The sequence below is a fragment of the Nematostella vectensis genome, chromosome 10 (assembly GCF_932526225.1).
Source record: "Nematostella vectensis chromosome 10, jaNemVect1.1, whole genome shotgun sequence".
Lineage (NCBI taxonomy): Eukaryota > Metazoa > Cnidaria > Anthozoa > Actiniaria > Edwardsiidae > Nematostella > Nematostella vectensis.
Window position 1 is genome coordinate 10,392,406 of NC_064043.1, and position 23,901 is coordinate 10,416,306.

Genomic DNA, 23,901 nt, shown 5'->3' on the forward strand with positions numbered 1-23,901 from the left:
AAGCCAGAGGGCTAAAAACGAAAATACCGTAAAGGGGAGTTGCGAAGCCATTCTTGTAAAACTACCCACCGCGAAACGTATATAGATTGGATGCGCTTCATTGATGCGTGAACGTCAACCATTATATTACTACTGTCTGCGTGTCAAGGGAAAGGGAAAAAAAGAATAGAAAGGAAGTAATTTTAAACCTTGTAGTAAGTTAGCCTCTGTTTTAATTTACGATATGGAGAAAGAAAAGGATTTGAAAATGAGCGTTGCGGGTGGCTTAGCGCGGCGTAGCACACCTGTTTCAAGCATAATTACTCGCGATTTCAACTAACTTGTGTAATGTGGAGGAAACAGCTTCCTTACAAGCTCTTAAAACACACTGAAAATCACAGTTGGGCAAGCTCTTTGGCGTCAAATGGTCTCCAAAACTAAAAACCTTTAGAAAGTAGTTGAAAATGAGGAAATTCGTAATAAATACAACAAGGAGCGCAAACTGTTTACACGCGTCTCAAATTAAAAAAAAAGTATTCCTTGTTTCCCCTTTTTCTAAGAGGCAAGACTTAATCTTTAATTTGGCCAAAACAGAGACTTTTCTTTTGGTACACGAGAATTGTTTGGACTGCTGGTTTGAAGAGAGTTAAGTACATTTGTCAATAAAAAAGTGTGATATTCGGGAGTTTATTTCCTGACTATAAAACTCCAGGTCTTACAGCACTTGTTGGTTAGAATGAATAATACAACCAAACGCAGTATATCTGTTTAAATGGCTTTATTAAAACTCTCGGCCAGTTAAGGGCGATTAGTTAGAAATTTTGCTAAACGAGAATATTTTTATTACAACGTTTGCCACCGTCTTGGCAAGGACAACAATTGTTTTGAATACTGCAACTTGAATCTAACATGAAGAGCAACTCTCATAAATTCTGTACAGACGTTATAATACACTAAAGGGATTCATAAAAGATTTGTTAAACTTATAAAATTTCAAAATATATTCTTTAGGCGCTCGGAAGATAAGCCCTTCGTTTGTATCGGGTCTCGTAGTCTTTACATTTCAAGTACTTTGAGCAATTAATAAACTCATTTCCATGCCACCAAACTGCTTTACAATAGCTAGCCCCGAGCCGGTAATTAACATCGGTACAGCCTTATTTGAAGAAAAACCGTTTATTTGACAGGCTACGCGTTTCTTATTTTGAAGTACTAATTTCTGGGTTATTTCTTGTCAAATTGTTAAACTAAACATCGGCATCCCGAATCGGTTTTTCGTCAAAAAGGGAGAAATTTACATACACAACTAGTTGTAATGGATTCAAACTTGTTCAAATGTAAAGAATTAGTTTTGGCCTCGTTGGCAGGTGCGGAAAGAGATCTATGTTTTCCTCGATTGTTACCTTTCTAGTGAAATTTTCTCGGAGTAAAACACTCGGAAGGAACTTATGAGAAAGCCCGGAAGTTAACGTCGTTAATGCGAAGGAATTTTTCGCATCTCTGTTAAAACCAACGCGAATTTGTTCAATAATATTTGTCCACGAGCAATTCAAAACAACTTCTCTGGGAGATAATAAGTTGTCTTCAACGGCATTTGTTAACAGCCTGGCGCGGTTTCTCTCTATTATTTCTTTAGTTATTCTTCACTTAGCTTGTATTTGTAAGTTCAAGCTTCTTCGCACATTTCGCCTTGAAGGAGATTTCATAACCTCGGCGTAGATGTCCATTATTTTCATTCAACCATTCACGGGAATTTCAGGTTATAAATAAAAATTAGTTCAACGTTTGAGTCGCAGCAGCCGAACTCCCCAGACACATTCCAGGGCTAGACTTTGCGCCGTAATTCAACACAGGAAAAGAATTCCCTGAGTTAATGTACGGAGAACTTCATTCTCTTCTTCTTCTGCCTCTGGTTACAAAACCAAACGCGTACAACGTTTTTAGAAAGGTCCAGTTTCTCCGCGATAGACGCAATTTTGTCGCTAGAAGGTCGCGGATTCATTGCGAAGTACGCTTCCAGTGAGCGCTTTTCCGCCGCGCCGATAGACGTGCGTTTACGTTTCTTGTCGGAGTTCGGGAGAAATGCGCTGTTGCACTGCTTGGTTTTATACGCTTTTTCTGCCTCCTCGAGCCACGCTGTGAGCACAGGCTTTAGTGCCATCATGTTATTGTGACTAAGAGTAAGCGACTCAAACCTGCAGATAGTGGATTGACTGAGGGAACCAACACCAGGGATTTTCAAATGTGCAAGCGCGGACCCGACATCGGCCTGTGTTACTCCAAGTTTAATTCTTCTTTGCTTGAAGCGTTCCGCGAACCATTCCAGCTCTCGTGGGTTCATATCATCGGCAGGCTGACCGATTGCCGAGTGTAACGCGTGCAGCGAATGTCCCGACGCGATATTAATAGGAGAAGGAGTTTCGAATGGTTTATCAAATTGAGATTCACTGACTGTTGGTTGTAAGGACGCAGATATCTGGTCCAAAATATCGTGCGCATCGTAGCCTCCAGAGTCAGCTGAATGCGACGAGTGCAAACCAGGAATGGAGAAGCCACTCTGCTTTGATGGTTTCGTCAGGTATTTGGGAGAAGCTTCGAGTTGCGGAGCAAGTAGATGCGAGTCATCGAACGAGTCGAATACGCTTGTCGGTATCTAGCGAGAAAGAGGAAATAACGATTTAGTTATATGAATACTAGTGACGAGCGGAAATGAAGTCGAACGGTTTGTATTGATTTTACTTATCACTTACCAGGTTGTTCGATCTTGACGGAAACGACAGCTATATCGGAAAAAAAGAGAAAAGGAAGAAAATTACAAATAATCGATCAGTGATTATTGCAGAGGAATTCGTGCACAAAGTTGATATATTGGCATCTGAATGCCCGAGGGGAGTTGAGCAACTAGGCGAAAACGGCGCGGCGACTAAAAAACGGCACTGTAAATTCAAGTAAAAATACAAGAAAATAAATACCGATCCATTTGAGCCGCGTATTGATGGAATCCAACTTGGTTCTCGGAATTGTCCTCCGCCGTAGGAATTTGAAAGAGATGGCCCATTGGAAATGGATATTCTCGAGAGAGGAGGACTGAGAGTTTTGTTAAGCAATCCGTCCCGGTTCATTCTCGTGGAGCACTCAGCACCAACTGATATCTACTATCATGACGTGAAGTCCCTCTTAAATGCAGTCAGAGTGGCCGTAGAGAAAGGGACAACATTAGCATTGTGTTAACAAGGGTATGCGCTCTGGCGCACCTGTCTACTACCAGCCGCGCATGCGCACTTTAAAAATTCACTCTGCGCATGTGCAGTGCGGCAGCTGAACCTGCTCGAGCTGGCTTGAAAGCGAGGCTCAGCTTGGCACGAGCTTCAGTGGGTTTTAGTACCAAATAGCTCATACGCGAAACATCTGCAGAACGGCGATAACAACCCAACCTATCGCGCACTAACACCCTTGAGAGCTCAAAGCGTTTCTGTAGTTAACGCCGTTAGTAATCACGCCCGAATTTAATCACTACAGTTACACGAGGAAGCCTCCTTAATGAGGAAACTATGGGGGGAATCCATGATCGTTAAACAGTTACGGTGATTCTGTCGATGTTATCACTTCCTTAGGAAGCCTTAGCGGAGCGATGTAAGCGGGTTCGTCAAGTACGTCTGTCTCCTAGTCAACTGATGGAAGCGATCAATAAAAAGATTAAAATTCATTAGCGCCCTTTGCTGTGGATATCACTAGGCCAACATAAACCTATAATAAGAGTTCGCACACGGGTGGATCGCGAGTCATTCACGCCAAATGCAAGCGTGTGATGGTTTAACGCGCGCCTCACGGGCCCATTCAATGCATTTCGACACGGCTAATGAATGAACCCTAGAAAGAAACCATTCAATTCGTAAAAAATTAGCCAGATGAAGGAACTAACACAACACCTAATGAACCCGCCAAGTCTACAGATAATTACGCCAGTCTTAACGCCCCATTGGCTATCTGCTAATACATTGAATAAACTTTTCACATCTAATGACTGTAGAGATAGACGCTAAACGATACGCGAAAATTCTGATCCAGCATGATTGTTAAAGCCGTGGCCTCTGTTTTAGTATCGGTGATTTACGGAGCGTTGTTTTCGCGTGTGGCGTAGGTCGGTGTCTTTGAGTCCATGTTGCGATGAAGCCGTGACAAGCCAGTGTGGTTCGGTGGCGCGTGTACCCCGTGGCGATCTCACTCGAGCCCCTTTGCGAGCGAACGTAAAACACCCTAATTGACAAACAGAGAAGTCTAGGCACACATCTTAACTCTCTCATAGAAAACACGAGTGGTAGCCGAAATAAAAGTAAACAAGCTATACTAGCGCAATGTTTATCATGAAGTACAACCATGTTCTTAAAATTTTATTTTTCACTGAGACTTGGCGACGACTGTTCGGATCGTTTTGTAATGCAAATCCAGACTTTTTCTAATGGGAACTTTATTGTAATGTCACAGTAATTTCGAATATTATTTCTTTTCGTTAAAATGTGGACTTCACATCGTGACTGGTTCGTCCTTTGATGTTTTCGTATGAGTTCTAGATAGCCACGTCGCGCTATCACATGAGGTACCCCTCGGCCAAAAACGTCAACTTATCGCTTAAAATTCCCCTTTTTATGAAATCTAGATGTAAGTGATTAGCAAAGAAAAACACCCATTTTTAGTCACGAATATCTCCAGGAATATAACCCAAATAAAGTATGCAGATGTGATTCGTGCCCTCATTGGTAGCTTTTCAGCCAAATTAAATTGACAATAAAAGTTTCTCTCATACCAATATCGCCACGAGCTTCTCTTCGAGAGCTGATATAATTTGAACAGCAATAAAAAGTTTTCTGTTAACCAGCTGGCTAACCAGCTGCTTTGAGATTTGAGAACTCGTTTAAATATTTCCCCGATCAGTACAAATTCCATTCAATCGCTTTCCTTAAGCCCGCAGAGAAATCCTCACGACGTCTGTTTAGGTTTTTAATAGACACGCAAATTTGACACTGAAACAAAAAGATGCTAATTCACATTCTTTTTTGATATTTATTATGTGTGTACGGTCTCAAACCTTCAATCTAAACATTGGTAAAGCGAGATAAACTAACCTATGTCAGTTGTGAGGAATTTTGTCGATAATTCTGTGTCCTTGCGGTGGCGCCAAGAAGATTGTGCGGTCGTCTGCTTCGATGCTTTTCCATTCCCGACAAATATTCCCCCTTTACCGTTGCGCAGCGCTTTCCCCCTTCCTCAATACAACCATAAGAAAAAATCAAACCTCGGTTAAATCTTAATGGTTCTTTCTTTAATATGTAAAATAATCGATCAACTATTCCATTAAAAATACACATGGATGGCATTGTAAACACATGTTGGTACATATCTGAACAGACTTCTTCCTGTATTCATGTATGCATACCAGTACTATCACAGTCAACAAAACTACAGCTCGCTTTTGCGACACAGACAAAAGACACTTTCGTTTGCGCTACACGGAAGCGCTGTGTTATATGGGAGTAAATTCGCGATAGCCTGATAAAAAACGGACAATTACGTTGTAAACGGGGGATTTCAGTGTGCCCGTTCGAGTGAGGATGGTATAGGTAAGAAATGTTCGGATCCTTTGTGAAAACATATCTTCTTTAAAGATACGAAGTAAAGTAAGACGCTTCTCCTCTAGGGTTAAAAATCTGAAGATAAAAGCTAAGCCCGATATTGACTTGCAATTCAAATTAAAAAATATATATCGCGAGATTCGACAGTTTCGATTGTTACAAATTCAAATTCCGTATCTTAGTCTTGTTGTTATCATTTTTCATAGGATCTTTTTACCCAAACATATACGTAGCACTCCTATTTAAACATCATCGTAAAAGCGATGGAGCCAGTTTCCTAACAAGCAAGCTTAATTTCACACGTAAATGCCGCAAGGCTTGGCGTACGAGACAATAATTCAAATAAAAACATACTTAATTCCGACCGGAAGAATCTTATATGATCCAATTTCGCTATTTATACATAATCTCTATGGAGTAAATGTAGTATTTCAAATATTATCAAAGGGCACTGTCTAGCATTCCACGCGTAAAAGAAATTCTTGCTTATATGAAATGCTTGAGTGATGTCCATGTTTTAGGAGGCAGGTAGTCTGTTTAGCTATGTTGTATGTGGCAGGTGCTTAATTGTTTAGACTTTTCGCTTGTCTCGTTCACTAGGGAAGTACACGAAACGACTGGGAGATTTTCTCGCTGAGAGCAATAATTAGAAGCAATTTGTCGACAGGATAATAAGCTACGTTTCCTAATCTTGAATGAAAAATAAAACGCATCAGCTTTTAGTGTCTCAAATAAGGACCTCACATTTATATATGACACGCTTCGCTTTTTCTCTAATTATCATTTCACGGAAATTCCCGAGTCTTGTTAAAGCAGTTTGGGATAGCAATTTTATTTTCGCTTAGTCACTGGAAACAGGTATTTGCCTCTCTCCTGAAAAACTATTGGAAAAAGAAAGTCTGTTTACTGTAATAAGATTTTCTTGATTTCTCATCAAAACATAAGTAATTTACAAAGCTATAATCAAACATTTTAATTACAATATGAAAAAAATGAATAAATGTATGTTTATCCAAAAAATACTAAAACGCCGTGTTAAAATGCAGATTTTTTCAGCGGTAAACCGTTTATGCGAAGTTCGAATTTATGTCTCGAATAATGAAATTGGATTTGGGGCAAAGGCGATAGTTTTTTTCTAAAAGAATAAATGACATCTTCACGTATTTATTTTATTACGATGCAGAGGTCCTGTTGTGAAAAATAAAAGACATAATGAATCACTGAGAAACATCGAAGGGGGATTTCCCCGTAATCTGCACGCCGAGGGCCTTTTGAGAGAGAAAAATAAATTTGTCACCGTTTTAGAAGCTCACGCAGTCATGCGTTCATAAAAAAACAAATGGCTTTCCCAAATATTAAAAATAATAATTTCATTGCCCATTTTTAGCCAAAATTAACATTTAACTTAAAATAGGGAAAGAAATGTCAAATTTCTACCACCCGTTTTCTGGAAATTTGTATTTGTCTCTGATAAGCCGAAAAAGAACGTGACCTTCTTTATCTAAAATCCTAAAGCACTTTGTAGGTGAAGAGTAAACTTTTTTGACGGCGATACCAAAATAGCTTTCTTGAAATAGCATGTTGTCTTGGCATAATTTGCGTAGGTTGGGATGAGGCAGCCACTGCGTTCAGTGGTTTTGACAAATACCGCCAAATTACGATACAAAATTATTGCGAAATTCCTTGCTTCCAGCGGCGCATTAGGGTTGAGCTTTCTACAGGGGAAATGTAAATGTAGGGGAATCTCTGAGAAAATATAGAAATAAATATATAGAATAAAAACATAGATTTATCAATTCCTCCCTATTAGGTAAATTTGCGTATTAATAGAAAATGATTTGAACTTATGAATTCAATATCAACAACATCACATTTTGAGTAGTATTTCTTCTACGATTCTCTTGCTTCTCGCATATAAACCGCAAACCGTAGTAAAATAAAATATTTGGCTCAAGGCCAAACGATGGTAACATGAGCAGCGACTAAACACTTGAACCAATTTCTAGTGAAACTACACACGGCGGCCATATTGGGTGCACAACATTGATACAGTCTATTCGCTAGTACTAGAAAGGCAGTTCCTTCTGTAACGCATCCAGTTCAACCAAAATAAGTTATGTTAGGTCTTTCTGGCAGAACGTGACGATGACACGCCAATTTCTACCTTTTTTAGACGATTTTAATACATGGAATCAACATAATCAACAACGCTTATATGAAAGCCTGATTAATATGGCACAAATAATTAAAAATAAGAATTTGATAGATTAGATAAAGAGTGCCTTTTATAAATCTTTACCAAGTAAATTTATGAAAAATGACAGTACCTAGTCTAATAACTACAACAATCATTATTTGATACATTAGGTTTCCTTTTATAAAAGAGCATTTGTGTAAAAGGTTTATCCATTTGACGTTGCCTTAGCATGCGCTCCCAAGCCCTGAGAACCAGAGAAAACCAGTATTAAGTCCCCAATTATTTGCGATCCAAAAATTCGCTCGTCAAACTTCTCGCCGGTTTCCTCTAATTCTCTTGGTTTCTGATCCTTCAAAACACACGCAAACTTGCTAGCGCAGGCTACTGCAAACATGACGGTAACCTATTGAGTAATGTTATCGTGCCTCGTGGGTCAGTATGCAAGTAGCCATGTGGCCGTGCTTTGAATAGCGGGAGTAACAGGTTGACGGGTGATCGTCTTTTAGCGGCGAAAAGTCACATTCGTCCGCCAATGTGATGACATCCTAATCATATTGCTATCGATTTGTTTGGTAAACAAAGGTTTTGGAAAAACGTGGAAGAGTTTTTTAGCTAAGATAACCAGCTGTCATACTTGTTTTTATCATTGATGGCAGATTGAAATGAAGATTGAAAATCATCTACATTATAGAAATATATAAGATGGCTAATTTATCTGTTATTTTACTCTATAAGGGTTTGTTCTATCAAGGAGGTTGTTAATCACAATTCAGTTGCGTCTCTTTCTCACCCGAATCATATTGGTTCAACTAAAAGGCTCTAAGACACCAGAGAGATATTTATCACGTCTTGTAACTGAGTTTTCTAGTAACATATAACAAATAGAAGGGGAGGAGTAGGAGAATATATAATTTCTCAACATGTATGGGGACATCTTCGCGGCCGCCATCGTCGCTTCGTGTGCTATCTCAGTGCTTATAGTGCGAAGAAAAATCATGGGATATTTCACGTCTCAGAATATAACTTTGCTTTTGCGCTAGAAACAAAGAGAATATAGAAATGATGATCTAAATTAAGGAAAAGGTGGAAACGCAAGGAAATAAGAATGAAAAGAAAAGGTGGTGAATCGTTCATCCCTATTACATTTTTTCTCATTGGAAATCCCAAACTAAATTGCTCATCCACCAGGTTTTGTATGTTAATTTTTTTATTTTTAACAAAGAAACAAGGAGGTTGTTCACTTTCTTAACACATTGCAACTCTTGCTAGAACAAAGCCATTTGGTTGGTACATACGGGAACTTGATGACTGTTTCGCGCTCTAATAGATCTATTATTTCTGGACAACTCATAGTCGCTATATCACCAAGTGAACAACAGACAATGATCTCTATTTCATTATTAGCAAGACAATGTAGAGACCTTGACAGTAGATTTTATCCTACTTTAATTCCTATTAGTAATCCAATGTACCGTTTTATGTTTTGCTCCCTTAAAGCCACATTGTCACTGTAGTATTTTGGGAAAACGAACTCCACATGGAGAAAGAAGACCACTCGATGAGTCAGCAAACAACAACTTTATTCGCAAAGCATCATGGGTATTAAAACATTACACTGCTTTCCCCTAAAAGGAGGAGTTAACTATACCCTGAACACAACTACTTATAGATCTAGTTTGACAACTGGTTTGACAACTCTCTGAGATCTCCTCAGCACAGGAGTTTGGGTAACAGAACTATCCTGAGGTTTTACTAGAGTTACATGGTGATCTGAAATATTAACAGCTGGTTGGTTGACTTTGTCAGACTGAATCATGGTCTCACTCTCTGTGCCACCCTGCTCACACGACTCAGGCACTGTGATATCTGGTTCATTCCCGTCATCACAGATATCATCATGTGCTCTGATCATGTGATCAATGTGGACATATCTAGTCCTGTGTCCTGTTTTAACAACATATGTTCTGGGACCACATACTTTAACTACAGTACCAGGAATCCACTTATCCCTCTTTGAGTTAGCTCTGGTGTTATGCACACGCACTCTATCACACCTCTCAAATGGTCGCTCTTTCCTGCACTTCAAATCCTTATAGAACTTCTGTTTCTCTTGTTTGTTCTCTATAGCATCTGCAAGGTGTGGCTTTACAAGACTAAGCCTGGTCCTGAGTTGGCGTTTTACCATTAACTCTGCTGGACTCATGCCAGTAGTGCTGTGAGGTGTGGTACGGTACCTGAACAAAAAACTAGCAAGTCTATGTTTCATAGACATACCCTTTGTGCCCTGAATGACTTGCTTGAGTAGGGCCTCTTTAACTACCCTAACAGATCTTTCGGCATAAATTCGGCAAACTCATAGGAAACAAACTGAGGCCCATTGTCTGAGACTACTTCTTCAGGCAAACCATGATTGGCAAAAATCAGCCTGAGCTCATCAATAGTGCGCAAGGCAGTGGTGGAAGTTATGTGTTGCACATCAATCCACTTTGAGTGGCTGTCAATAACCACCAGGAAATAGTCATTGCCATCTTGGCAAAAATCAATATGAATACGTTGGAATGGCCTGGTAGGCCACTTCAAAGGAATTAAAGGTGCACTTGGAGGGGCACTTCGAACACTTTGACATACCGAGCAAACTCTACAGGCTTCTTCAATCTGTTCGTCCATTTTTGGCCACCAAACACAAGTACGAACTATAGCTTTCATTCCACACATACCTGGGTGCTCCCAGTGTAGTTCTTCCAGCATTTTCTTCCTTGAGGCGAGGGGGAAAACTACTCTGGATCCCCACAAAACGCAGTGCTGCTCACATGACAGCTCCATCTTTCTGCTGAAATATGGTCTGAGGTTTTCATCCTCGCATACCTCAGGCCAGCCTGACATAACATACTGGAGAACTCTGCTCAACACTGGATCCAATTGAGTTTGCTGAGCAATTGCCTTAGCAGTTAGTGGGAAATCCTCATCAAATGCACTTACCATGTAGATTGTTCCCTCACTACCTACACTGGAATCCTCGTGTGGTAGCCTGGAAAGTGCATCACAATTACTGTGTTCTTGGGAGGATCTGTATTCTATTTCGTAATCATAGGCAGAGAGAATTATAGCCCACCTTTGCATGCGGCTTGCTGCAAGTGTAGGGATGGCAGACTTTGGGCCTAAGATAGATAACAGTGGCTTATGATCTGTTACAAGAGTGAATTTTCGCCCATATAGGTACTGATGGACCTTTTTTACTCCAAAAATTATGGACAAGGCCTCTCTCTCTATTTGAGCATAGTTCTTTTCACTAGAACTCAGAGTACGCGATGCGTAGGCTATTGGTCTTTCCTGACCATCATCCATCACATGGCTAAGTACTGCTCCTATTCCATAACTAGAAGCATCGCAATCCAGTTTTAAACTACGATTAACATCATAATGCCCCAATAGTGCCTCACTTGTGAGACCCTGTTTGCAGGCCTCATAGGCATGCTGACACTCTGTTGTCCATTCCCATGGGATGTCTTTCTTAAGTAGATTATACAATGGGGCTAGTGTTGTGGCTAGGCCTGGAAGGAAAGAATGGTAGTATTGCATCATGCCCAAAAATAATCTTAACTCACTTACACTAGTGGGTAAAGGTGCCTCTCTTACAGCATCCACTTTCTCCTTTACGGGATGCAGGCCTTCAGCATTTATCCGTAACCCTAAGTATGTGACTTCTGGCTTCAGAAACTCACACTAAGGTAGCTTGAGGTGTACATTATGTTTAGCTAATCTGGCTAGTACCTCAGACAGAATTCCAATATTCTCTTGCCAGTCATCACCACCGATCAGAATGTCATCCTGTTTGCACACACACTTATCTAGCCCTTGCAGTATCTGATCCATTTTGGCTTAAAAAAGCTTAGGCGAGGATTTTACTCCATAGGGCAACTTAGTGTAAGAGTAGAGCCCCTTGTGAGTGTATATATAGTTAGGTATTCCTGACTCTCCTCATCAACACTCAATTGTGCATATGCATGTGACAAATCCAACTTGCTAAACACTTTAGATCCAGCAAGTGCTGTATACAAGTCCTGTGTAGTAGCTAGGGGGTATTGTTCATCCTCTACAAACTGGTTTATGGTTACCTTATAGTCTCCACATATCCGAACGGACTTATCTGCCTTAGGGACTACTACAATTGGGCTAGCCCATTCTGATCTCTCGGTTTTCTTTATCACCCCATGTTTCTCTAGCTTATCCAGTTCCCTTTCGACAGCACCCTTCAATTCATAAGGAACCTTCCGAGGCTTGAAGAACACTGGTTTTGCCCCACCTTTCATAGTGATGTGGGCCTCAAAACCTGTCATGCCCTTGTAACCTTCCTCAAACAGCTCACTGTGCTTAGAAATTAATGCATCAAGTTGACTTTTGTCATGATTAGGCACGACAGTGAGGCGATTGACACTGAAAATCTTATCCCACTCAAGCGTTATTTGAGAAAGCAAATCCTTGCCTAGCAGAGTAGGTCTGCCATTATAATCTGCTATGAAAATGGCCAGATGGTACCTATTGCCTTTGTACTCTACTTCACGCGCGGCTGGCTGGCTGGCTGGCTGGCTGGCGAGTGACACCACAGGGTACCCGCGCAATGACCACAAAACCAAGTCGCATAGTTATACCATATTTCTATACCTATAGAGCTCCGCGCGCGGCTTACGGCCGCGCTGGCTCCGCTATTAAAACATTACAGTCACCAGTTTACTTCCGGAGGTCCGACGGAAACCTCAACCGTCAAAAGACAAAAGAGTCTATTTGAATCCGAAATATTTAACAGGCCATCCGCTCTAAATTATCAATCACATCCTCAAAAAAAAACTTCCAATAAACACACTGCTTTCAATATTTTGAAATATTTTTCGCGTTTTCCGTTAAAAATCATCGGAGATTGTTACGTAATTTACAGGAAGTAAACTGGTGACAATGCGGCTTTAAATAGTAGTAGTTTGTAAAATATTTTCAGTTTCTCACTCATTTCTAAACATGTTTGTATGGAAGTAGCTAAAGCAATTTGTTTGCGTGGCAATCTTTAATTGCTAAGGCAGACTCAATTTTCTTCCACACGTCCTTTTTAAAAAATTCCGAAATATAATGTCAAGTGGTATATTGTCGATAGTGCTAATAAGAAATTGACCGAACGAAGTGATAAGATAGTTTCAAAACAAAATTGCCTAATATGTTCTCAAAAGCCGAAATTTGAATTTCCTTGTTTTAACACTTACAAATAAACGACTGTCGTTTTTCAGGTCTAAAATGAAAAGAACCCGAGGTGGGCTGGCGGGAGACCTGTGATAGTTTGAACCGTTTGTGTCCATGCCTCCTTTCAAGTAGAGGCTTTAAAAAAAATTGTAAACACGAGCTCCTACAATTTTTGCTAGGAGTTTATGACAGTTCTATGGCAAAAAATGATTGAAACGGACTCCCAGATAGGATATAAAATTTTTAAATAAAGGTTGTTTGATATAAAAGCTTTTTCGAACTGGCCCCTGGCGCAGAACACTTGCACTACACACTTATTTGCACTTACACACTTTTTTTAGACGTCTAATTTTCAGTTGAGGCTGGGTCGTTCTTATTTTTGGTGCATTTTAAGGCTGCAGATGTTCTAAAGGATGTTCTTGAATTTTAGTAAACATAAGAATAAAATACTCAATGAATTATTAGAAAGAGAATTTGCAAAAATGATCAATTGCAAAAGCAACTCACTATTACCTCTTTTTTCCTCTTCAGGTTGCCAAGACAACTAGGATATAGAAAGTCAATGTATGGCAAACACAAGTCAACCACTAGCGGTCTATCATCAAGTTATAGTGGCAAAATGCCTAATCTTTAAAGCCAAATAATAACATGACCGGACAATACAACGTTTTTGGCTATACAAATTGAGCTTCTTCTGTGACTTGAATTAAACAATTATTTCTCGCCCTTATGGACTCTGATTCACTAGCCCATAGCTACTCCTCAGAGAGACTCGAGGGATAATCGTTAACTTCCCTAGTGACGTCATTAGTCAGCTGATCTCAATGACGTCACAAGGTAAAAAGAAGTCTCAATGAGTAGTCTCAATGACGTCACAAGGTAAAAAGAAGTTTGCTTGTTCACATTGAGGCTATAATAATCCCTTTGTGGTTTCAGAAAACTTGAGTTTTTATGGAGTTAAGTAATCTGTCTGGAAAGGTGAAAAAGTATTTTTGGATATTGCAAGAATAAAACAGTATAGGGTTGTGTAATATTACGACGAAAAAGTTCAAAAAGTGAAAGAAACAACTGCAATTAAATAGTGTACTTTATAAATTAGTCTATTCTGTCCCGCCCTCTTTCCAAATCTTAAAGATATACCGGCTCTGTTATGAATTAGTCTATTCTGTCCTTCCCTCGGTCCAAATCTTAAGCTTTACCGGCTCTTTGCGATTCACTCTCGGCAACCTCGACAGGGGGTCCAAGATTCCCCGATAGGGAAAGGGGGGGGGAATTTTCGTTTTCATAGCCCCTCATTAAATAGCAAAGGAAGCTTTTGGGACGAGAATGGTGGATAAGGGATAAAAATACATACCTTACTATGTTCTTTTAATTTTGAATTTAATAGTGCAAGTTTGTTGGTGGGCTTATTTGCAAGATCTATGAGCTGTCGCAAAGATAATTCTTATTGCTCCGTTTAAAAATAGATAAAATTTTACCTGGTATTGTTGCTATCATCAATTAATCATGCATGGTTACTCAGCACGTGCTGCCGAGCAAGAGCTTGGTAACTAGGCAAGTACATTTATGTATACCTAACGCCTGGACCATTCAGCAAAGACTCTGCCTCGCTTTCATTACAACTCCGCCTTTCATCACGTGACCTATTTTTTGCCTCACTTTGATGATCTACCGTAGTCTCATTAACACAAGCGCTAAAGCGTCTTTTTGCTATACGTCTAGCCGTCCGTAACGGACGAATCACAAACACATAGATGATGAATGGCAGGTATAAAGCGAAGGCTACGTACTGGACTAGCTTAGACCAAAACGCATACAAATAGAGAATTCTATGACAGTACCGTGCCGTGTCATGTTTGTGTTCCATGTCTGGTAGATACAGGCGAAACACCCAGATATTACCGGCCATAAACCAGCCAATCAAGAACAAGAGAAGGACGTACAGGATGGGGTTTCTTGGACGGTATTTCTTGTCTAAGCAGGGGCACGTCCTGCCCACAATACCGGTCAGTACGATGCCGGCTCCGACACCGATCAGGTAGATGGGTATCATGGGTTGAGCTGGGCAGTCACCCAGGTAGATGGCACCTGGATAAGGTGTTTGTCAAAGAATTGAGAACATGGGAATCGCTAAGATTTGCTGAAGCATAGAGGGGGGGGGGGGGGGGGGGGGGGAGAGTCTAAGATTTCTCGATTATTTAAAAAGGACATCAACATTATTTTCGAGTCCGAAGTGTTTGCACGCTCACCCCTAGAGGATCTAAAATCTCGGTAACATTGCATTGGGGCACAGGGCTCACGTGCGTGAGCGCGCTTGTTTTGAGTTGAATGCTTCTTATAATCTATAATGTCAAAATATCGCTAATGAGGACTGCCTAATAAAGTAAAGTTGATTCTATTGACTATTAACGTTTATGGACTTCACGAAAAGAGTTTTGACATCCAAGTTATAAGGCCTTGAGTGTAGTCTCCCTTGCAGCCGTCCGCACCCTGGCAGGATTGTAGCGCTTTCGCGACTGACAAATGCGGATGGCAACAAAGACAACAACCTTGAGTGCTGCATTCACATACATCTAGAAAGCGCCATTTTAACATTTTATTTTATTTCAGCCCCCCCCGTCTCTCCCGTCCTCCTCCTCTTCAATAGAGACCTTTAGATCCGAGAACCAGGTCCACGACCAGGACGAGTTTTAGCTCGCGCGTTGTGTGCGCATGCGCAGATGGCCTGTCACGGTCACGCTACTGTCAAAACTGGTCGCCCTCGAGTGGGCGACTACAAGTTTACACAGCAAAGTGGTACTCACGGGACCAGTTTGTTCAAGGTATGTTTTTTATTTTTGCAAATCATTCTGTTCATCAAAAGTCTATAGGAAATATTGACAGTGTTGTGAAAGGTAAATGTGATAAAGAATTCAAGCAACTCTGTAAAAAGAAGATGCATATCTATCGTTTTTTGAGATACAAATAAAGCGGCTGAAACTTCGCGGTCTTCCCTTTGTTGCTTTTCTCGTATTGTTTTGATTCTTCATTTACGATAAAATTTGCATAATTCAGTTACCCTAACGATCATTTTCAGAAAATATATATTTGGAGGGCTAACTAAGGGCTGAAAGTTTCGCTTAAGTTTTTTTCACGCCCACATTTTTCGTTTTTATTGTTCCCAACATGTTTGATAACAGTGAGCATTTGCCACCGTAACACTGCAATGTAAACAAACTTCATCTTTTTTACTATAAGCCTAAGTACTCGTAATTTTCTGTAATTGACTAAATTCAGACGCTTAATAGACTCAATCTTGATTTTTTACAGTACAAAATGTCTGAGGATAAAAAAGTGGCGGAAAAAAGAGAGCTCTTTATATGGAAATTTGACAGCGATGTCTCACTTCTGAAAGAGGTTATTGCGGAGGAGCCTCACAAGCATCCTTACGCATCAAAAGAGAGAGGACAGAAGTGGGACAAAATCGCCCTCAATTTAAAAGAAAACCATGGGTTTAAGGTCACTCAAAGGTCGGTGAGAAAGAGGTTTAATAGTCTGCATGAAGACTTTTTAAAAAAAGAGAAGAAGGAGAAGAGAGACAGTGGGGGAGAGGTGATGTACGATGAAAAGCACCAGATGCTTACAGACTACAACGAGCTTATAGAGGACTGGGAAAGGGAAAGGAAAGAGAGGGTGGATGACGAGAAGGTTATGGCAGAAGATATGAGGAAGAAGGCAACAGAGAGATTAAGTGCAACCAAGAAGAGAAAAGAGAGTGGCGAAGACAAGGGCGAAGAAGACCAACCAAAGAGAAAGACACAGCAAAGTTTGGTGCAATTAATGGAGCAGAGCATAGCAGTACGTAGTCAGGAGAGGGCAAGAGAGCTGGAAATCAGAGAAAATGAATTAAAGCAACAGCAGCATTTCCATGGCTTCCTGCTCCAGCAGCAACAACAGGCACAGCAGATGCATATGCAACAGCAACAGCAACAACAAGCCATGAATATGGCCATGATGAATGTCCTAACAGAGATGCTGAATGCTGTTAAAAATGCAAAGACCTACTATTGTTAACAGCATCTCTGCAATAATGTCATGTTTTTTTAATGTTTCTTTTATAAATTATATTGATAGTCAATTGCTGACATTTTATAGCAGAGTTCAAGTACTTCTCTACTGAACACTTCAGCAATCTGCTTGGTGCCAAACTCTTTATAGAGTAGATTCTTTGGAAAATAAAGTTAAATCATATTTTCTACAAAGTGGGCTACATTTATTATTCATGGGTCAAAGTTGTGTTTGTTCAACAACAGACAACAAAAGCAGTCAAATTCCATGTGGCATCTGTTCCCAGGAAAAATCCACACCTCCTCAACAGAAAAGGCTTTAGAAAATACAGGGGAGGGGGGGGGGGGTAGAAAAATCAATTAAACCCATTCAAACTGTATTTGTGACTTGCATCTCTTCCATGTGAGGGATATGAATACATAATTTATGAAATCACTTAAAAGATGGATATAAGGCCAGATACTTTTCAAGATAGCCACCCTCTTGTGTAGTGCCCACTTCAGCTCTGGACATGGGATAGAGGTGAAAATACTTGCATACAGGTAGCATGTGGCCTGTACTCTATCATCTGAGGGTTTTGAGAGGCATGTATCAAGCAAGTATCAACTCTCTCACTCCACAAGAATCTAAAAGTGTTTTATTTTATAGAATACCTGTAGCAATCAAAAATCTATATACTCGAACGTTGACAACCCCCTGGCTTAGTTTTAATTTACTTTGAAAGAACTATAGGTCAGCATTTACTTTGGTTAGTCCTCCCAAGAAATATTCATGGAAGCCGAAAAATTAAAGTTCACCACCTAAAGGAATTGATTTTCCTAGGCTGCCATCAAGGAAACAAAAGTTTCTTTTTATATGCAAACCTTTCAAAAGTTGCCAAATAAAGCCAATAGGTTTGGTACTTTCTAAGTAACCAGATTTTTTGCCACAAGTTGCTTTAAACACTAAAAGAATCTGTCTTAACAAGCCTCGTATAATTAATATAATTGGCTCCTTCATATTCGACAAATAACAAAAAAATAGAAACTAGCACTTTTAAGCCCAATGAGCTTTGGATAGAATTAAAAACAGAAACTAGCAGCTAGCTAATAAAAGACTGACAGAAAGTGCCATATTCCATTTAAAATTTGTAATCCCCCAATCGAGGAACTTTGCTCTACCACAGTGGAAATCTAGAATCTCTCATGTTACCCTTGTGGAAATGTCAGATAAATTTATGCACCCTATTGCTAATCAAGACTCTAGCAAACATATAGAAATCTATAGTCGAAATCAAAGCCCCCTGTGGAAAACCAGGTTCAAAACTGAAGACCCCTAAGGAAATCCAGAGTCAAAATAAAAGACTCTTTCTGGCTCTTTGATATGAGGGGAACAAAAATGGAATAGCCCAAAGAAACCTTTGCTACCAGAGTAGCAGGGGATGAGCAGGGACCAAAATTTTGACAATACAATATAATTATTTTCATTAAACTTGAAAGTACTCTTGAATAGTAGGTGGCTCTAGGTCAAAAAAAGAGCTAGACATAGAGCTGTATAAACATGTATGAGCATTCCGTAGAAGAGCACAGGCAGCATACATTGTACCAACTGGACTAAGTCCCATCTTGAGATTCTTTTTGAAATCCAGAAAGGCAAAATAAGAGACAATGTCCCCAAACACCCACTCAACAGCCGATCGAACTTTGCTCATTGAAGAATTGAAGGCCTCTTGGTCGGCTGTGAGGTGAGCATGTTTGTATGGTGCCTGTAGCTGAACTCTGAGAGGGTAAACAGGATCCCCATAGATGCAAAGTGGCTGCCGTGCTTGATCAACAGAGTATTGCTGAAGTTGGTGCAGTAACCCTGACATCTGTAGCATCCTCGCATCATGCCTCTTTCCCTCTGTATGTGTAAGAAAATTTAACATTTGTTAAATTCATTGTGAAACAATTTTATATTTAGCTGTGGCATTCTAAAACATAAGCATGTTGTTGTAGAGGGAGAATAATATTTTTACGAATGAGAATATTGTGAAATTCTAAGTCTTGTACTGGAAATGTGAAAAAGTATGTTAGTTCTTCAATACACATGTCTTTTTATGTGCAAAAAAAGGAAGAAAAAAAGTTCCTAATAGTACACAGTACTAACAAACTATGGTTGGCGCACAAAGATAAGTTCATTTGCAATGTAACAGATAGAGACTCAGACCAAGTATATGTGAAAGAGAAATTACATAGTGTGAAAAATGAATGGCTGTAAAATAAGCTCTCTTTTATAGTAGTAGTATGTACATGCTATGCACTGTGGGGCACTGTTTACAGTATTGTTACTAGGTAAGTCAAAATATTTTCAAACAGCCAATTAGAAAACCTGCACAAATCATGGGGTCGCAACATCAAATTTCTAGATTAAAAATAATGCAAAATATAATGTAACCAATTTTAACATTGACATTAATAAAGACTTTCAAAATATTTTATGAAAGAAACTATAGTACATGTATGGGGATCTTCAAGTGATCCAGTGGGTCAAACAATAAAAAAGCACTTACCGACTGGACCAAACAGGTTGGCTATTAGGCCATTTGGCGCCACCACGGACTGGAATTTAATACCATGAACTCTTTTGTGGCCATTATACATTATTCTTTGGTGCTCCCCTGGACGGCAGATGGGTCTTACAGTGCCATCAACAAAACCCCAACAGTTGTCCAGCGCAGCACCTTTTCGGCTGATTGCCCGAGCAAACGACTCCAATTGGAATGGCTGTAACCAGGGTTGATTCAAGTCAAGTAGCAGATGACCATGTGTATTCACAATAAAATCGGTGACCTCTGATAAAATGAGGCTAAGCTCAGGAATAGAGCGACCAAACCGTGGGATCATATCACCGAGTCTGCAAGGGTATGCAAACCTCCTCAAAAACATCAATAGTCAATAGTCCTTCTAAACCAGAAGAAACAGTTCCATTGATGCACTTGAATGACTCCGGGATTTGAAGAGCTTCGAGAAGCAGGTCAATTTCGCCACGACCGAACCTAAACTCAGCCTTTAGTTCAGCCTCAGACATATCACCGAGTGTCTCCTCGATCCGACTGTAATTCTCGTGAGGAATGGCAGGATTTTTCCGATTTTGCTCCAAGATAACTCGAATGACATCTTCCTCCTCCAAAAAATCGTCGAGGTATAGCATAATTGAAGATGTTAGAATGTTTTTCTTGGAGAACATGGCTCAAACATGGCCAAACTATGAACAAACTTAATAAAATTGCATTCCGACGGTTTGTTTACTATCTAAATGTTGCAATTTGACGACAACCAGGCCGAGGACTAGTCTGTAGTACCAGTGCGCGCGCGGCCAAAACTCGTCCTGGTCGTGGACCTGGTCCACGGATCTAAAGGTCTCTAATGTTGGGTGATATCAACGCAAAAAACACTTGACGCAACATTGAAGGGAGGGGAGGGGGATTCTAAATATAATTTTAAGGGTTTTGTGCTCTTTAATGGATTATTGTTTTGATAATTTACACAAATTGTACGAATGTCCCAATTATTTTTAATGATTGTATGTTCGCGCATGCGCAAACAAACGGGCATGAGAGCTGAAACCTCATTGTCTCCGTGACACGGTGACACGTAGATTTGGTTACAGGGGGGGAGCCCTTTACAGGCTCTTTTTGTGTCGCCTCTTCATTGTTCGTATCAGTCAATCTTGTTTTAAAAACTGTCGTTTTTCTAGCTCGCTCGGCCATTTCCTTATTAGGCACTAAATACCATATTTGGGAGTCCGCTTCAATCATTATTTCGCTTTTTTATCGCTCTAGAGCTTTGTAAGCCGGGAATTTCCACATAAACTTGCAGGAATTCGTGTTTACTACGATTTTGCTGGCAGCCATCTTGAAAATAGAGCCTAGTCCCTAACGTTTTAGAATATCACAGGTCTCCCGCGCGCTCGCCCCAGGCTCTTTCAGACCATTAGAAAAACGACAGCCATTGATTGATATGCATCCCCCTCCCCCCCCCCAAACACACACACACCTGACCCATCACCCAAAAATATCTGGTCCATTTAGGTGGCAATTCTGCAGCCTTACTCACCAATAGCGATTTGCAAGAGAGCAACCACAGTGAGAACAACAGCAAAAATAACCAGGACTAAAAAGAGAAAATAGTTGTCAGGGACAAAAGCTTGAAGGAGATAAAAAGACTGGTTTGCTACGTTGTAAAATACCCATACCGTAAGTGATCTAATAAACGCCCCCTATCTATTTACCCTACCCCCCCTCTCAGCCATTATCACGCCGCCGTAGAAAATGCAAGCCGTTTATTGCGCATGACTATTATTGACCAATCTTGGGGCATCCCAAGAGACCAAAAGAGCCCGAATAGACCTTGATAAGTCTTACCATACCTTACAGAGAGCTGTGTGGCCTAACCCGACGATAATATAGGATTAGAAAACCTGATAATTATATTATTGTACTCTAGATATCGGTTATAGGGCCAATATCTCCATCCTAGCCGTGAGGCTTTAATCTGCAATACGCCGATTAGCAAACGCTGGGTGTATGGTAGTCTACTCGCTTAAGCGCACGAATGGGTGTATGGTAGTCTACTCGCTTGAGTGCACGCCTGGTTGTATGGTAGTCTACTCGCTTAATCACACGCCAAGGTCTATGGTAGTCTACCCGATTAAGCGCACGAATGGGTGTATGGTAGTCTACTCGCTTAAGCGCACGAATGGGTGTATGGTAGTCTACTCGCTTGAGTGCACGCCTGGGTGAATGGTAGTCTACCCGCTTAAGCGCACGCCTGGTTGTATGGGAGTCTACTCGCTTAAGCGCACGCCTAGGTGTATGGTAGTCTACTCGATTAAGCGCACGTCTGGGTGTATGGTAGTCTACTCGCTTAAGCGCACGCCTAGGTGTATGGTAGTCTATCCGCTTAAGCGCACGAATGGGTGTATGATAGTCTACTCGCTTCAGCGCACGAATGGGTGTATGGTAGTCTACTCGCTTGAGTGCACGCCTGGGTGAATGGTAGTCTACCCGCTTAAGCGCACGCCTGGGTGTATGGCAGTCTACTCGCTTAAGCGCACGCCTAGGTGTATGGTAGTCTACTCGATTAAGCGCACGTCTGGGTGTATGGTAGTCTACTCGATTAAGCGCCTGGGTGTATGGTAGTCTACTCGCTTAAGCGCACGCCAGGGTGTATGGTAGTCTACTCGCTTATGCGCACACCTGGGTGTATGGTAGTCTACTCGCTTAAGCGCACGTCTGGGTATATGGTAGTCTACTCTATTAAGCGCACGTCTGGGTGTATGGTAGTCTAGTCGATTAAGCGCCTGGGTGTATGGTAGTCTTCTCGCTTAAGCGCACGCCAGGGTGTATGGTAGTCTACTCGCTTATGCGCACACCTGGGTGTATGGTAGTCTGCCTGCTTAAGCGCACGTCTGGGTGTATGGTAGTCTACTCGCTTAAGCGCACGCCTGGGTGTATGGTAGTCTAGTCGCTTAAGCGCACGCCTGGGTGTATGTTAGTCTACTCGCTCAAGCGCACGCCAGGGTGTATTGTAGTCTACTCGCTTATGCGCACACCAGGGTATATGGTAGAATGCTCGCTTAAGCGCACGTCTGGGTGTATGGTAGTCTACTCGCTCAAGTGCACGTCTGGGTGTATGGTAGTCTCTCACTCAATCGTATGAATGGGTGTATGGTAGTCTACTCGCTTTGGTGTATGTCTGGGTGTATGGTAGTCTACTCGCTCAAGCGCACGTCTGGGTGTATGGTAGTCTACTCGATTAAGCGCACGCCTGGGTGTATGGTAGTCTACTCGCTTATGTGCACGCCTGGGTGTATGGTAGTCTACTCGCTCAAGCGCACGCCTGGGTGTATGGTAGTCTACTCGCTTATGCGCACGCCTGGGTGTATGGTAGTCTACTCGCTTATGCGCACGCCTGGGTGTATGGTAGTCTACTCGCTTAAGCGCACGCCTGGGTGTATGGTAGTCTACTCGTTCAAGCGCACGCCTGGGTGTATGGTAGTCTACTCGATTAAGCGCACGCCTGGGTGTATGGTAGTCTACTCGCTTATGCGCACGCCTGGGTGTATGGTAGTCTACTCGCTTATGCGCACGCCTGGGTGTATGGTAGTCTACTCGCTTATGTGCACGCCTGGGTGTATGGTAGTCTACTCGCTCAAGCGCACGCCTGGGTGTATGGTAGTCTACTCGCTTATGCGCACGCCTGGGTGTATGGTAGTCTACTCGCTTATGTGCACGCCTGGGTGTATGGTAGTCTACTCGCTCAAGAGCACGTCTGGTTGTATGGTAGTCTACTCGATTAAGCGCACGCCTGGGTGTATGGTAGTCTACTCGCTCAAGCGCACGCCTGGGTGTATGGTAATCTACTCGCTCAAGCGCACGAATGGGTGTATGGTAGTCTACTGGCTTTTATGCTCGTCTGGGTGTATGGTAGTCTACTCGCTTATGCGCACGCCTGGGTGTATGGTAGTCTACTCGATTAAGCGCACGCCTGGGTGTATGGTAGTCTACTCGCTTTGGTGCACGTCTGGGTGTATGGTAGTCTACTCGCTCAAGCGCACGTCTGGGTGTATGGTAGTCTACTTGCTTAAGCGCACGCCTGGGTGTATGGTGGTCTACTCGCTCAAGCGCACGCCTGGGTGTATGGTAGTCTACTCGCTCAAGCGCACGCCTGGGTGAATGGTAGTCTACTCGCTTATGCGCACGCCTGGGTGTATGGTAGTCTACTCGCTCAAACGCACGTCTGAGTGTATGGTAGTCTACTCGATTAAGCGCACGCCTGGGTGTATGGTAGTTTACTCGCT

The 23,901-nt window shown here is 41.4% G+C and overlaps 4 protein-coding genes and 1 long non-coding RNA gene across 8 annotated transcripts in view; 2 read left to right on the forward strand and 3 right to left on the reverse strand.

The window, feature by feature from the left end:
• LOC116603049 (transmembrane protein 272) overlaps nucleotides 1–23,901 on the reverse strand; it is a 41,013-nt gene that overhangs the window by 14,360 nt on the left and 2,752 nt on the right. For 2 of the 4 annotated variants that reach the window (XM_032363996.2, XM_048733516.1), the window contains exons 2-3: nucleotides 21,156–21,212; nucleotides 14,874–15,120 (exon numbers count right to left, since the gene is read on the reverse strand). In XM_032363996.2, the coding sequence (XP_032219887.1) occupies nucleotides 14,874–15,120; nucleotides 21,156–21,212 (304 nt within the window). Of the gene's footprint in view, nucleotides 1–4,430; nucleotides 5,240–13,372; nucleotides 15,121–21,155; nucleotides 21,213–23,901 lie in introns of those variants that run through there. The other 2 variants (XM_048733515.1, XM_032363994.2) reach the window with 2 other exon arrangements.
• Nucleotides 743–3,137, reverse strand: LOC5519259 (brain-specific homeobox/POU domain protein 3). Its single transcript, XM_032363992.2, has 3 exons — nucleotides 2,952–3,137; nucleotides 2,730–2,759; nucleotides 743–2,632 (listed from the first exon to the last, which is right to left on the reverse strand). Exons 1-3 carry the CDS (start codon nucleotides 3,099–3,101, stop codon nucleotides 1,850–1,852), a joined length of 963 nt encoding a protein of 320 aa, XP_032219883.1. The 5' UTR covers nucleotides 3,102–3,137; the 3' UTR covers nucleotides 743–1,849.
• LOC116603051 lies at nucleotides 5,408–13,758 on the forward strand. The gene is made up of 2 exons (XR_004290448.2): nucleotides 5,408–5,597; nucleotides 13,564–13,758. It is a non-coding gene; the product is annotated as an uncharacterized LOC116603051 (long non-coding RNA).
• On the forward strand, nucleotides 15,193–17,273 carry LOC116610838 (golgin subfamily A member 6-like protein 22). Its single transcript, XM_048733513.1, has 2 exons — nucleotides 15,193–15,854; nucleotides 16,342–17,273. The coding sequence occupies exons 1-2, from the start codon at nucleotides 15,753–15,755 to the stop codon at nucleotides 17,083–17,085; spliced, it is 846 nt and encodes a 281-aa protein (XP_048589470.1). The 5' UTR covers nucleotides 15,193–15,752; the 3' UTR covers nucleotides 17,086–17,273.
• LOC125573159 lies at nucleotides 17,700–20,853 on the reverse strand. Its single transcript, XM_048733514.1, has 2 exons — nucleotides 19,610–20,853; nucleotides 17,700–18,960 (listed from the first exon to the last, which is right to left on the reverse strand). The coding sequence occupies exons 1-2, from the start codon at nucleotides 19,983–19,985 to the stop codon at nucleotides 18,545–18,547; spliced, it is 792 nt and encodes a 263-aa protein (XP_048589471.1). The 5' UTR covers nucleotides 19,986–20,853; the 3' UTR covers nucleotides 17,700–18,544.